The sequence below is a fragment of the Gadus chalcogrammus genome, chromosome 12 (genome assembly GCF_026213295.1).
Source record: "Gadus chalcogrammus isolate NIFS_2021 chromosome 12, NIFS_Gcha_1.0, whole genome shotgun sequence".
NCBI classification, from domain to species: domain Eukaryota; kingdom Metazoa; phylum Chordata; class Actinopteri; order Gadiformes; family Gadidae; genus Gadus; species Gadus chalcogrammus.
The window spans coordinates 15276441-15292736 of record NC_079423.1 but is presented as its reverse complement, the minus strand read 5'-3'; the positions used below and the strand labels follow the sequence as shown (position 1 = coordinate 15292736).

Here is a 16296-nt window from a genome sequence, read left to right as displayed (position 1 = left end):
TCTACACAGATGGGACTTCTGACTTCTACACAGTAAGGGGTGCAGGAGTATAAGCTCTGTTCCACAATTAAAGGCACCCAGTGCAACTTTCGAGGCTTAAAAATAAACATTCAATTTCTAGTCTTTTTTACACGTAGTAAGTTTCAATAACTCCATACCATTACATACCGACATTCAAGCAGCAAAGATGAGACGTCGTTGTGTGGTGAGAACTGATAGAAAATCGATAACAACAACAATGCCGCCATTTTCTTAATTTTTTGTAACCTACAATAAATAAAGCAGGCTTCCAGTCAATGGAAAAATGGCTTCTCCCCACCGGCGATTGTTGTTGTTTACGATTTTCTATCAGTTCTCACCACACAGCGACGTCTCATCTTTGCTCCTTGAATGTCGATATTTAATGGTATGGAGTTATTGAAACTTACTACGTGTAAAAAAGACTAGAAATTGAATGTTTATTTTTCATTGAATGTTTACATAAAGTTGCACTGGGTGCCTTTAAATAGTGGATTCAGGGTATAGTGGATACAGGGCCATATGGCAGCACTACATTTCCTACGTTTTTATTCCTTATCGCACCCTATGTAACTTGGTCCACTTTGAATGAATTTGCTTCTCTCTTCATCTTCTCTACCAACCATGATCCCTCCTTCTCAAAGCGACCTAAGCTCTGTTTTGGTTTCTCACTCCTTAGATCTTGTTCTGCACCTTGAACTCACACAAGGTGGACATGCAGAAGCTGCTGGGGGGGCAGATCGGCCTGGAGGACTTCATCTTCGCCCACGTCCGGGGGGAGACCAAGGAGGTCGAGGTGACCAAGACGGAAGACGCCCTGGGCCTCACCATCACGGACAACGGAGCCGGCTACGCCTTCATCAAGGTGGAGGATAAGGAAACAATGACGATAGCGATATCATAAAACAGTTAGGGGTTACAACGGGACATAAGAACAGTTAGGATTATATAACAGAACAGACCTTTTAAGGAATTTCTCTTAATTGTAATAATATTTTCATGAATTGTGTCGAGAGAGAGAGAGAGGGAGAGAGAGAGGGAGAGAGAGAGAGAGAGAGAGAGAGAGAGAGAGAGAGAGAGAGAGAGAGAGAGAGAGAGAGAGAGACAACTTTATTAATCCCCAAAATTCCTTTGTGATTTGGTGATTTAACCTTCTGCTATCGGTCTCGTTTGTCACCGCCTAGCTTAGCTTTGGGCTACTCGCTGACACCACTTTGCACTGACCTTTCCTCCAGAGAATAAAGGAAGGCAGCACCATAGACCAGCTGAAAACGGTCTGCGTCGGGGACCACATCGAAGCCATCAACGACCAGAGCATCGTGGGCTGTCGGCACTACGAGGTGGCCAAGATGCTGAAGGAGCAGCCGCGGGGGGTGCCGTTCACCCTGCGGCTGGTGGAACCCAAGAAGGCCTTCGGTGAGTCCTGATGGGAGACACGACTCGCCCACCCAGGGTGGCAGTGGAGTTTATTTCAATACAAATCATCATTTGTGTACTCACTTCATTTAAGTTTTACACACACACACACACACACACACACACACACACACACACACACACACACACACACACACACACACACACACACACACACACACACACACACACACACACACACACACACACACCAGTGAATTGTTTTTTACAGTTTGGACACATTTTTTACGCTCACTAGCAGTGTTATTAATTTTATATTTTATATTTTGTAAAATATAGGTGATCTGGTAGCTATAATTAAAGGCACGTCTGCATGAACAAGCTGAAGGCCCAGTAGAGAAGGTCTGAATTGTCCAGCCTGATTCTCTGGCGCCCTCTAGTGACAGCATCCGGATTATTCAAATGAGCACGATGACGTGCCACATATGCAAAAGCTGAACGCGACTTCTGCAGCAGCCTCTGCTTGGTCCACATCTGGAGTAAGCAGCTGGTGGAGAGGGACGGGGTGCCTTGCTCTGTCCGCTGACCCGTTGTAAATATAGTGGCCATGTCGTCGTATAAGATATATCATAAACTCATAATCTCATGGGAAACACCAACGATGTAGTTTTACAGATTTACCTTATTTTTTTTTACTGAAAATCGGGTCACATTTAATTTGTAGAAACATAGTTGTGGATGCAGCGCCCTCCTTTGACCAGATACGATCACTACATCCCGTTCAGTTGAGTCAACGCAAACAATTGAATCCAAACTCCTACTGCACGACAGCAATATATTGTTGTTTTAATTTCCACTGACAAATTTACTTGTTGTACATTTATTGGACATATTGTACAGTTGCTTTGGATAAAAGTGTCTGCTGAATGCCCTAGATATAATTGTTAATGTAAATGTAAAAATAACTGTATAGGCCTACTAATAACCTTGGTTTGTACTTACAAGTAGTATCAGCTCTCTCACTTAAAATGAACCATGTAGGCCTAAAGAAAAACAACCCTAGCCATTATCTTAATTTAACTGGAAAAATGCTTGTAACCATAGGGGATTCCGGCATGTAGGCCTATTTAATTTAAAAAAAGTCATGAATGTTTATATTTGTCCAGCTTGTAATTCATCCCGGGTATAATGCTGTAGGGGTGTGTGTGTATGTTCAGAGACTTGTCTTATAAACATCCTAAAGGTTCAGACACAGACGTTTCAAAGGGTCTTGCCAAAGTGTTAGAGCCACATGACACACATTCAACTCACTGAGTTATTTTTAATTCGCAAGTTCTTTCTTTCAAATGAACATACACTAATATAGAAATATAATGACCTAACCTAATGTAATTGTGTCATTATAAAGATGAAATTGACCACTACTGCTGAGAAAATGTAGGAAGTATAGTGTGTTTAAACAATAGTTGTCAGATATACTGCAGAACAATTGCTGGGAAGCCAAACTTACACTCTACCAAAAAAACACACACACACACACACACACACACACACACACACACACACACACACACACACACACACACACACACACACACACACACACACACACACACACACACACACACACACACACAGTGATTAAGTGTGATTAAGTGTGTACTTCCTCACGTACACCTTTCATTCGCCCCACACTTCCGTGCTAGAAACTGTCCAGCCATTGTATACAGTGAGGGAGCAAAATAGAGTTAATGTTGTCCTCTGTTGCTTGGAGAGGCAGCATTCCCTCACACATAGCCCCTTATTCAACATCACCCAGGAGGGAGTGTTGGTATACTGAATACCATCACGGCTGGGATACAGTCCAGGCGTAGGTAGCCTACTTGAGTGGCTGTGAGTAACCTAACCACAGCTAATCACAGCCCGGCGTCCTTGTGATATTGCTTTTATACAATAGCTCTACAAGCACCATGAATTAGTTTAAAGTAATAAGGTCCAACAGATTATTATTATCAGAAGTCTAATTTTTTATTACTCCTTTCCCTGCTCTCTGGAATGCTACCATGCCTAGGTCTGCACGTTATCGCCGGCCAGCTATACTTTGTATCATGTACACTTTTCTGAATGTTTATTATTTATTCTGTATTTATTGTTGTGCAGCCAGTGAAATAAGTGTCTGCCAACATGTCTCTTTTATACTCTCTATCAGCACTAATGGAATGCTAGACTGGACACCAGATGAATCTGCTCGCTCATGTTTTATTTGCTCTCGCAAATGCATCTGGTCCTCTCTCTATTGGACAGATTTCCAGCAGACCTGGCCCAGATCTGGGCCAATCACAACCGTTTATTTAATTAGGAGCGTGTTTGAAATCAAGACCGCCAAGAGGAGCATCTTATTTTCATAAACAACCAAGATGGCTGCAGTTGATGTGTCACACGTTTCGCTGCTCTGATTGGTTATAGGTTCTATCCAATTGTGTCCAGAGGCATTTTTGTTCTGCATCCGTTGATTACGCCCCTGAAAATCCATGTTCCATACTAATATGCATTTGCATATTAGTCTGATAGTGTCAGACTAATTGAATGCCTCTTGTCCAATCAAATAACTTGGTCAGAACTAACCATTGTGTAATGCATATAAGTACAGGGCTTTGATGAATACTCAATTCTGATTGGTCAATCGCAGCATTCCGCAGCCTGTTATCACAGCATGACTCAAGACCCCCCCTACGTTTCCCGTCGGAGTCCTGCAGCCCCCGGCCTGGGTTTGATTTCCTGATAATGAACAGCTCGCTGTACGTAGTCCCTTCAGGGGCTCCAGACTTATTTTTTTCACTAGGAGCACTGTGGCCCCTAACTGAAAATTTTAGGGGTGCAACCAGAAATTTTAGGGGCACACACCGTTAATCAACATGCCAACCAAATATTCAAATTTCTACTAATTTCCACTGTATTACTAATAACTATTTTGATAATATATGCAGAAATTACAATGTGCTGTTTCAAATTCAGTGTCACATTTTATTGTGATTCTCATCTATCCCAACGGTTTGGTTGTGAAATCTTTCTCCTTTGCACAGACGTTTACGCGTGCTCGATAATCTCTAGGACCCCCTCGACACATTAGCGCCATTCCCTATCCTTCTTACACTCATTGGCCTGCTAAAGATTCCGGATTCATTGACGCGCCTCTTCCATGTTTAACGTGTAAAAAAAAAAGAAGGGCAATTTACTGGTCGCACATGCGCGACCAGATGGAAAATTCGTTCGCACACTCTCAAATTCTGGTCGCAAAATGCAACCATTTGGTCGCAGTTGGGAGCCCTGGCCCTTACTTTAAACCGAGGAGCAATTGTGTATGACAAATCTATACCTCAGCATGCACCCTGAGATAGTGAAGCCCATATCATGCCCATATCACCACCCCTATCATGACATCAAGTAACACAATTCCTATTTTCATAGTTCATTTGATCATGTTTTGCCAGTGTTGAATTGCGCTTTTTTCTCCTGGGGGCAACAACGTTACGCTGCATGTCTTTGGAGTTCCACTCCCGTCGGACATCCAAAGTGCTTTGCTCAAAAGCACTTCAGAACGAGTCTTTCAGGATACACATTGCCTGCTGGGCTGCTCCCACCACACCTCAATTTCCTTAGTTTTTTTTATATGCCGGACGTACATTCTAAAATGCAAAAGTATACAAAAGCGTTTAGTTGAAGTGCATGTACCTCCCCGTGTTCATTAATCCCAGGCCCGGGCTTATCAGACAGGAAACGCAGTCCACACGTGAGGTCACTTCCTGTGGCCAATCAGTACCCCTCGGAGCGTATTCCGTACGGGGTAGGGTTAGGGCGCGTCAGGTCTGTTCGGGATCCAGAGGAAAAAATAGAGATGTTGGCTTGGGGCCCAAGAGGGGTCTCATGATCCTTCCCATCGCTGTAGATTCCTGTTGCATACAATATCGCTCAGAACACTCACAGAACTACAAAGCGTTGAAGCTGCACTTATGCAAGCCAGGACAACAACTCAACAATAAACACCAGGGTTAATCTAAAAAGGGGATTTCCTCAATGATCACTGTAATGTGAACCATCACCCCATCTCCATTTCTAAAGTATCCATCATCTTAACTTACTTTAAGAGAGGTGAAACAAAAGTCCCAAGAACCCCCTATAGTGCAGAATAGTGAAATACATTGCATTAGGGTTGGCCCTTATATTTCAGCACAATACAAAGCAAATAGGAAGGTTGTGTATGATTAGGTTTCCTTGTGAAAGTGAATTTACCACTGGACATGATATCTATATAACTAGACAATACACAGACGCATGCGTGACCCTAGCCGACACGCACAACCTATTTCACTGAACACACCTGTCAATCAAATCGCTTATTTGTCTGTGAAAGCCAATTAGGGCCGGTTAATAATTAAAACAACCACCGCCTCTCCCCCTAGCAACGGTGACTGCATAGCCCCCACTAATTGGATGTTTGGATATGATGGATTAGGTTTCACACGCAATGTGATTTATGACGCTAATTACAAAAGCAGTGTACCAGAGACAAGCAGAAGATCAGAAACGCGAGCGTGTAAATACTTAACATCAGGAGACACATTGGCTGGCCCAACAGAACCTGGCTTAAGGCCAAGACACACTTAGAAAACAAAGATAACAAATCGAACATCACAGGTGTTTGTTAACTCTTCGGACAAGACACACACTTTTTATTTGAATTAGGTAACCAAATGAATGGCTAGTGCAGAAACACTTTATGGTGAGGGGGTAGAGTTACCCGCCTATCGGCCGGGTAACTCTCGGCCACACACAAGCAGGCAAACACCCACACACGCTACTCAGTCTGGGTGAAATACCTTGCCCAGGGGCACATCAAGCTGTGACGTCTGTTCTTTGACCTCCTCGTTTCTTCTCTCTTTATCTCCTGCCATCAGCAATGTTGATTCCCCTGACTGATTGTAGGCTCACGGATGCACTGCGTGATTGATCACAAGCGACTCTCTAAAATTTGACGCAGGAGAAAGCAGGATAGCCTGGGAGGAGATGGGAATCACAGCTGTTAATTAGAGGGTTTGAATGACTGGCGGGCCCCGCCCATGTCGATCTACTGGACCCCTAGCAGCCAATATCATCCCACTGCAGACACAAATGATCTATGACACTGTTGTTTTTTATTATCGTCATGAAAATAACAAAAGGGGTAACACTGTCGATATTTATCAAATAAAACATAGGGGGTAACACTGTTGTTTTTCACACACTGTCGTTTTAATGAAATGAAACATGAGGGGTAACACTGTCTTTTTAATGAAATGAAACATAAGGGGTAACACTGTCGTTTTTTATAGGTCGTAATGAAAAAAACATAAGGGGTAACACTGTCGTTTTTTATCGGTCGTCATGAAAAAAACCATAAGGGGTAACACTGTTGTTTTTTATTGGTCGTCATGAAAAAAACACAAGGGGTAACACTGTTGTTTTTATCGGTCGTCATGAAAAACAACATAAGGGGTAACACTGTTGTCTTTGTAAAATAAAATATAAGTCGTTTTTAATTGGTCGTCATGAAAAAAAACATTCGGGGTAACACTGTTGTTTTTTATTGGTCGTCATGAAAAAAAACATAAGAGATATCACTGTCGTTTTTTATCGGTCGTCATGAAAAAAAACGTAAGGGGCAACACTGTCGTTTTCTATCGGTCGTCATGATAAAAACCATAAGGGGTAACACTGTTGTTTTTTATTGGTCGTCATGAAAAAAAACGTAAGGGGCAACACTGTCGTTTTCTATCGGTCGTCATGAAAAAAAACATAAGGGGTAACACTGTTGTTTTTTATCGGTCGTCATGAAAAAAACATAAGGGGTATCACTGTTGTTTTTTATTGATCGTCATGAAAAAAAACATTGGGGGTAACACTGTTGTTTCTCTTTGGTCGTCATGGAAAAAAACATAAAGGGTAACACTGTTGTCTTTGTAAAATAAAATATAAGTCGTTTTTTATTGGTCGTGATGAAAAAAGACTTAAGGGGTGACACTGTTGTTTTTTATTGGTCGTCATGAAAGAAAACATAAGGGGTATCACTGTCGTTTTTTATCGGTCGTCATGAAAAAAACATAAGGGGTAACACTGTTGTTTTTTATCGGTCGTCATGAAAAAAACATATGGGGTAACACTGTCGTTTTTTATCGGTCGTCATGAAAAAAGACTTAAGGGGCAACACTGTTGTTTTTAATTGGTCGTCATGAAAAAAAACATTCGGGGTAACACTGTTGTTTTTTATTGGTAGTCATGAAAAAAAACATAAGGGGTGACACTGTTGTTTTTTATTGGTCGTCATGAAAGAAAACATAAGGGGTATCACTGTCGTTTTTTATCGGTCGTCAGGAAAAAAAACGTAAGGGGCAACACTGTCGTTTTCTATCGGTCGTCATGAAAAAAAACATAAGGGGTAACACTGTTGTCTTTGTAAAATAAAATATAAGTCGTTTTTTATTGGTCGTCATGAAAAAAGACTTAAGGGGCAACATTGTTGTTTTTAATTGGTCGTCATGAAAAAAAACATTCGGGGTAACACTGTTGTTTTTTATTGGTAGTCATGAAAAAAAACATAAGAGATATCACTGTCGTTTTTTATCGGTCGTCATGAAAAAAAACGTAAGGGGCAACACTGTCGTTTTCTATCGGTCGTCATGAAAAAAAACATAAGGGGTAACACTGTTGTTTTTTATTGGTCGTCATGAAAAAAAACACAAGGGGTAATACTGTTGTTTTTATCGGTCGTCATGAAAAAAACATAAGGGGTATCACTGTTGTTTTTTATCGGTCGTCATGAAAAAAAACATAAGGGGTAACACTGTTGTTTTTTATCGGTCGTCATGAAAAAAACCATAAGGGGTAACATTGTTGTTTTTTATCGGTCGTCATGAAAGAAAACATAAGGGGTATCACTGTCGTTTTTTATCGGTCGTCAGGAAAAAAAACATAAGTGGTAACACTGTTGTTTTTTATTGGTCGTCATGAAAAAAAACACAAGGGGTAACACTGTTGTTTTTATCAGTCGTCATAAAAAAAAAAACATAAGGGGTAACACGGTTGTTTTTTATCGGTCGTCATGAAAGAAAACACAAGGGGTATCACTGTCGTTTTTTATCGGTTGTCAGGAAAAAAAACATAAGGGGTAACACTGTCGTTTTTTATCGGTCGTCATTGTGGATTGTCATCGCCTCAGTGGTGCAGTGGAGAGAGCTGTGAGCTAACCCCCTGGAGACCGGGGTTCAAGTCCGGTAGATGGCCCCTGATGGCTCTTATCTCAATTTCATACAAATTATAAAATAAAGTATAACAATTGTGTTTACTTTAGTCAGTGTCTTGATGGTGCATTGATAAGTTCTGAGGTTAATACTCCAAACAACTCAGGTTTGGATCCCGACAAAATCGACGACTGGGTTAAAAAAACATAAGGGGTATCATAGTTGTTTTTTATTGGTCGTCATGAAAAAAAACACAAGGGGTAACACTGTTGTTTTTTATCGGTCGTCATTTAAAAAACATAAGGGGTAACACTGTTGTTTTTTATCGGCCGTCATGAAAAAAACATAAGGGGTATCACTGTTGTTTTTTATTGGTCTTCATGAAAAACAACATAAGGGGTAACACTGTTGTCTTTGTCAAATTAAATATAAGTCGTTTTTTATTGGTCGTCATGAAAAAAGACTTAAGGGGCAACACTGTTGTTTTTAATTGATCGTCATGAAAAAAAACATTGGGGGTAAAACTGTTGTTTTTCTTTGGTCGTCATGAAAAAAAACATAAGGGGTAACACTGTTGTTTTTCTTTGGTCGTCATGAAAAAAAACATAAGGGGTTACACATGTTTTTTATTGGTCGTCATGAAAAAAAAAACAAGAGATATCACTGTCGTTTTTTATCAGCCGTCATGAAAAAAACCATAAGGGGTAACACTGTTGTTTTTTATTGGTCGTCATGAAAAAAACCACAAGGGGTAACGCTGTTGTTTTTATCGGTCGTCATGAAAAAAACATAAGGGGTAACACTGTTGTTTTTTATCGGTCGTCATGAAAAAAACATAAGGGGTAACAGTGTCGTTTTTTATCGGTCGTCATGAAAAAAACCATAAGGGGTAACATCGTTGTTTTTTATCGGTCGTCATGAAAGAAAACATAAGGGCTATCACTGTTGTTTTTTATCGGTCGTCAGGAAAAAAAACATAAGGGGTAAGACTGTCGTTTTTTATCGGTCGTCATTGTGTATTGTCATCGCCTCCGTGGTGCAGTGGAGAGAGCTGTGAGCTAACCCCCTGGAGACCGGGGTTCAAGTCCGGTAGATGGCATCTGTTGGCTCTTATCTCAATTTCATGCAAATTATAAAATCAAGTATAACAATTGTGTTTACTTTAGTCAGTGTCTTGATGGTGCATTGATAAGTTCTGAGGTTAATACTCCAAACAGCTCAGGTTCTGATCCCGGCAAATTCGTCGACTGGGTTAAAAAAACATAAGGGGTTACACTCTTGTTTTTTATTGGTCGCCATGAAAAAAAACACAAGGGGTAACACTGTTGTTTTCGATCGGTCGTCATGAAAAAAACATAAGGGGTAACACTGTTGTTTTTTATCGGTCGTCATGAAAAAAACATAAGGGGTAACACTGTCGTTTTTTATCGGTCGTCATGAAAAAAAAAATAAGGGGTAACACTGTTGTTTTTTATTGGTCGTCATGAAAAAAACATAAGGGGTAACACTGTTGTTTTTTATCGGTCGTCATGAAAAAAACATAAGGGGTAACACTGTCGTTTTTTATCGGTCGTCATGAAAAAAAACATAAGGGGTAACACTGTTGTTTTTTATCGGTCGTCATGAAAAAAAACATAAGGGGTAACACTGTCGTTTTTTATCGGTCGTCATGAAAAAAACCATCAGGGGTAACACTGTTTTTTTTTATTGGTCGTCATGAAAAAAAACACAAGGGGTAACACTGTTGTTTTTATCAGTAGTCATGAAAAAAACATAACACTGTTGTTTTTTATCGGTCGACATGAAAAAAAACATAAGGGGTAACACTTGTTTTTTATTGGTCGTCATGAAAAAAAACACAAGGGGTAACACTGTTGTTTTTTATCGGTCGTCATGAAAAAAACATAAGGGGTAACACTGTTGTTTTTTATCGGTCGTCATGAAAAAAACATATGGGGTAACACTGTCGTTTTTTATCGGTCGTCATGAAAAAAAACATAAGGGGTAACACTGTTGTTTTTTATTGGTCGTCATGAAAGAAAACATAAGATGTATCACTGTCGTTTTTTATCGGTAGTCAGGAATAAAAACATAAGGGGTAACACTGTCGTTTTTTATCGGTCGTCATTGTGTATTGTCATCGCCTCAGTGGTGCAGTGGAGAGAGCTGTGAGCTAACCCCCTGGAGACCGGGGTTCAAGTCCGGTAGATGGTCCCTGTTGGCTCTTATCTCAATTTCATGCAAATTATAAAATCAAGTATAACAATTGTGTTTACTTTAGGCAGTGTCTTGATGGTGCATTGATAAGTTCTGAGGTTAATACTCCAAACAGCCAGGTTCGTATCCCGGCAAAATCGTCGTCAGGAAAAAAAACCTAAGGGGTAAAACTGTCGTTTTTTATCGGTCGTCATGAAAAAAAACATAAGGGGTAACACTGTCATTTTTCTTTGGTCGTCATGAAAAAAAACATAAGGGGTAACACTGTTGTTTTTCATTGGTCGTCATGAAAAAAAACACAAGGGGTAACACTTGTTTTTTATTGGTCGTCATGAAGAAAAACATAAGGGGTAACACTGTTGTCTTTGTCAAATAAAATATAAGGGGTAACACTGTCGTTTTTATCGGTCGTCATGAAAAAAACATAAGGGGTATCATTGTTGTTTTTTATTGGTCTTCATGAAAAACAACATAAGGGGTAACACTGTTGTCTTTGTCAAATAAAATATAAGTCGTTTTTTATTGGTCGTCATGAAAAAAGACTTAAGGGGCAACACTGTTGTTTTTAATTGGTCGTCATGAAAAAAAACATTGGGGTTAACACTGTTTTTCTTTTGTCGTCATGAAAAAAAACATTAGGGGTAACACTGTTGTTTTTTATTGGTCGTCATGAAAAAAAACATAAGGGGTATCACTGTCGTTTTCTATCAGTCGTCATGAAAAAAAACGTAAGGGGTAACAATGTCGTTTTTTGTCGGTCGTCATGAAAAAAAACATAAGGGGTAACACTGTTGTTTTTCATTGGTCGTCATGAAAAAAAACACAAGGGGTAACACTGTTGTTTTTTATCGGTCGTCATGAAAAAAACATAAGGGGTAACACTGTCGTTTTTTATCTGTCGTCATGAAAAAACCATAAGGGGTAACACTGTTGTTATTTATTGGTCGTCATGAAAAAAAACACAAGGGGTAACATTGTTGTTTTATATCGGTCGTCATGAAAAAAACATAAGGGGCAACACTGTCGTTTTTTATCGGCCGTCATGAAAAAAAACATAAGGGGTAACACTGTTGTTTTTTATTGGTCGTCATGAAAAAAAAATAAGGGGTCACACTGTTGTCTTTGTCAAATAAAATATATAAGGGGTAACACTGTCGTAATTTATTGGTCGTCATGAAAAAAACATATTTGAAAATAAATAAATAATTGTCCTTGTCAAATAAAATATAAGGGGTAACATTGTTGTTTTTTATCGGTCGTCATGAAAGAAAACATAAGGGCTATCACTGTCGTTTTTTATCGGTCGTCAGGAAAAAAAACATAAGGGGTAACACTGTCAATTTTTATCGGTCGTCATTGTGTATTGTCATCGCCTCAGTGGTGCAGTGGAGAGAGCTGTGAGCTAACCCCCTGGAGACCGGGGTTCAAGTCCGGTAGATGGCCCCTGTTGGCTCATATCTCAATTTCATGCAAATTATAAAATCAAGTATAACAATTGTGTTTACTTTAGTCAGTGTCTTGATGGTGCATTGATAAGTTCTGAGGTTAATACTCCAAACAGCTCAGGTTCGGATCCCGGCAAAATCGTCGTCAGGAAAAAAAACCTAAGGGGTAACACTGTCGTTTTTTATCGGTCGTCATGAAAAAAAACATAAGGGGTAACACTGTCATTTTTCTTTGGTCGTCATGAAAAAAAACATAAGGGGTAACACTGTTGTTTTTGATTGGTCGTCATGAAAAAAAACACAAGGGGTAACACTTGTTTTTTATTGGTCGTCATGAAGAAAAACATAAGGGGTAACACTGTTGTCTTTGTCAAATAAAATATAAGGGGTAACACTGTCGTTTTTATCGGTCGTCATGAAAAAAACATAAGGGGTATCACTGTTGTTTTTTATTGGTCTTCATGAAAAACAACATAAGGGGTAACACTGTTGTCTTTGTCAAATAAAATATGAGTCGTTTTTTATTGGTCGTCATGAAAAAAGACTTAAGGGGCAACACTGTTGTTTTTAATTGGTCGTCATGAAAAAAAACATTGGGGTTAACACTGTTTTTCTTTTGTCGTCATGAAAAAAACCATTAGGGGTAACACTGTTGTTTTTTATTGGTCGTCATGAAAAAAAACATAAGGGGTATCACTGTCGTTTTCTATCAGTCGTCATGAAAAAAAACGTAAGGGGTAACAATGTCGTTTTTTGACGGTCGTCATGAAAAAAAACATAAGGGGTAACACTGTTGTTTTTCATTGGTCGTCATGAAAAAAAACCCAAGGGGTAACACTGTTGTTTTTTATCGGTCGTCATGAAAAAAACATAAGGGGTAACACTGTCGTTTTTTATCTGTCGTCATGAAAAAACCATAAGGGGTAACACTGTTGTTATTTATTGGTCGTCATGAAAAAAAACACAAGGGGTAACATTGTTGTTTTATATCGGTCGTCATGAAAAAAACATAGGGGGCAACACTGTCGTTTTTTATCGGCCGTCATGAAAAAAAACATAAGGGGTAACACTGTTGTTTTTTATTGGTCGTCATGAAAAAAAAATAAGGGGTCACACTGTTGTCTTTGTCAAATAAAATATAAGGGGTAACACTGTCGTAATTTATTGGTCGTCATGAAAAAAACATATTTGAAAATAAATAAATAATTGTCCTTGTCAAATAAAATATAAGGGGTAACACTGTTGTTTTTCATCAGTCATCATGGAAAAAAAAATAAGGGGTAACACTGTCGTTTTTATCAAATGAAACGTAAAGGGTAACACTATAGAATAGAATAGAAACACACACGCACACAAACACACACACACACACACACACACACACACACACACACACACACACACACACACACACACACACACACACACACACACACACACACACACACACACACACACACACACACACACACACACACACACACACCAATCAGATTGATCCTACCGGGATTTCCGTTGCGATGGGTTTCCTCCATCAGCGACTTATACAATGAACAAATTATGTTAAACAAAACCCCTCTTTCATTTCAAGACAATAGTATGCAAATATGTTGAATAGGCCTCCATCTTTGTTATACTTTTAAAATGTTCCTATATAGCCTATTTTATAGCTTACACAATGATATTTTAAAACAGGAATGCGAAATGCAAAATGCAAAATGCATCCTGGGATATTTAACGGTCCCAAGTCCACACCATGGACATATTGGGCTAGCGGCTAGCCCCACCAGGAAGAAAAATAATCGAACAGAGAAACACTCTGAGCATGCGCATTTCAATGTTTCCAGTCCAATACACATTGCATTGGGCTGGTGGGGCTAGAGCCCCTCTTGCACCTCCAGACAAACTCAGCCGGAAGAAGCAAGCCAGGGTCGACTAAAAATTCAATAAAAGCGCCAAACTTGTTATTTTATAGTACTTTCTGGGGAGAGAATTTTTTATATATATATATATATAAAAATATATATATTCTATTTTTTATATCTATATATTTCTTTTCATTTTCTTTTTCTTTTATTTTTTTCTTGTGAGAGTAGCGACTTGCCCCTAATGACCAGTCGCCACTGGTCATTCTGACCGGGGACATTTAGAATTGTCGGTCCTCGTAATTTTTTTTCCGGTCAATGACCGTAATAACGGACAACGGAAACTCTGCTATAAACCGGCCTAACTTTCACCGTCAACACCGAACCCCTTCTTCTTTGCACGGCTGTCAACTTCCGGAACATTCGCTAGTTAGATTTTCTCAAACAGCAGATTCAAGTACGGGTAGCATAGAACTAACGTTAGCCAAGTGGGGGCTCCGTGATTGCTAAATCTAACGAGAGAGGTAAAATTGCCATTAAGGAAGGAAAGCATAGTATGCTTTGCGACTGTGCTTCGCAGTATGCCTTGCAAAACCCAGTATGCCTTTCGAAACACCTTGTGATTGGTCGATGAAAAGCTACCAGGAACGCCTAATGGGCGTTCTTGTGTCATGCCGGAAACGCCCAAGCCTGCAGCTGGACCCTTCTCCTAGCAGCAGAGCTGGGGACAAGATGGCCGCCGGCTCCGGTTGGGGCAGAGCGGCGAGAGAAAAGCCTTGTTCTACTATGGAATAGTTCAATACCACATAGTTATAGGAACATCATGTGTTTGAGCTTAATAATTTAGTTTAATACAAAAAACACATTATTATTTTATTGATTCCTTCACTCTTCACAAAATTAAACATGAAAAGTAAATTTTTGGTAATGAATGTTAATTGTATAATGGCCTTGGAATTCCCCTTTAAAGTCTGTGAAAACAAACTGTTGTCTTGATGTCCATCGGCGAATTAAAGCGTGTGTGTGTGTGTGTGTGTGGGTGTGTGTGTGTGTGTGTGTGCGTGTGTGTGTGTGTGCGTGTGCGCGTGTGTGCGTGTGTGTGCGTGTGCGGTCCAGATATGATCGGAATGAGGACCAGGGCACCAAAGTCCAGCGAGGGGAAGATGGCGAACGGAAAAGAGACACTGCGTCTACGCTCCAAAGGCTCCGCGACCGTCCAGGAAACGGTGATTACACACACGCACACGCACACATATACACAAATATATGTGTGCAAGTTTATTGTGTGTGTGTATGCATGAGTGTGTTTACGCGTTGGATGTGTGCGTGTATATCTATGTATCAGTGTGTTTGATTATATGTGCGCGAGTTTTCTCACACAGATACAATAATACACACTCACACATTTGTATACAACCCTTCACCCTCTCCCACCCCTGCCCTAAGGCCAGTCTCAATCGAACACACTTTCAAACACAAACAAGGGCCCTCACCACAAACAAGCACACACAAACACAGACCAGAGCAAAGGAAGCTAAGACCCAGACACATCGCTATGCACTGTTTGTAGATTTCATATTTTGCCAAGAGTAATCGGTTTATAATACAATAAACAAGCATATCTTCACAATAACACACTCACTATAAACCACAAGCTCAGGCCCCTGTGGTTCAAGTCTGTGATATGTTCTGAGTCTAATGATGGATGCTATGGCCTTAAATCAAGAAGTATATACATACATATAACAAGTGTTTCCCCTGCCAGCCCGATGAGTTTGAGGAACAGGCCACCAAGAAGGTGGATGACCTGTTGGAGAGCTACATGGGCATCAGAGATCTGGAACTGGGTAAGATACTACTACTACTACCACTACTAACACCACTACTACTATTACCACCACTACTACTACTTCTACTACTATTACTACTACCACCACTACTACTACTACTACTACCACCACTACTACTACTACTACTACTACTAATAACACCACCACTACCACTACCACCACTACCACTACCACCACCACTACCACCACTACTACTACTACTACTACCACTACTACTACCACTACTACCATTACTACTAACACCACTACT

At 40.0% G+C, this 16296-nt stretch overlaps 1 protein-coding gene across 1 annotated transcript in view; it reads left to right on the top strand.

The window, feature by feature from the left end:
- Positions 1-16296, top strand: part of gipc3 (GIPC PDZ domain containing family, member 3) — a 20088-nt gene continuing 3792 nt past the window's right edge. The window contains exons 1-5 of the mRNA XM_056603998.1: positions 1-32; positions 698-883; positions 1254-1434; positions 15313-15422; positions 15962-16043. Of these exons, the coding sequence (XP_056459973.1) occupies positions 734-883; positions 1254-1434; positions 15313-15422; positions 15962-16043 (523 nt within the window). The 5' untranslated portion in view covers positions 1-32; positions 698-733. The remainder of the gene's footprint in view (positions 33-697; positions 884-1253; positions 1435-15312; positions 15423-15961; positions 16044-16296) is intronic.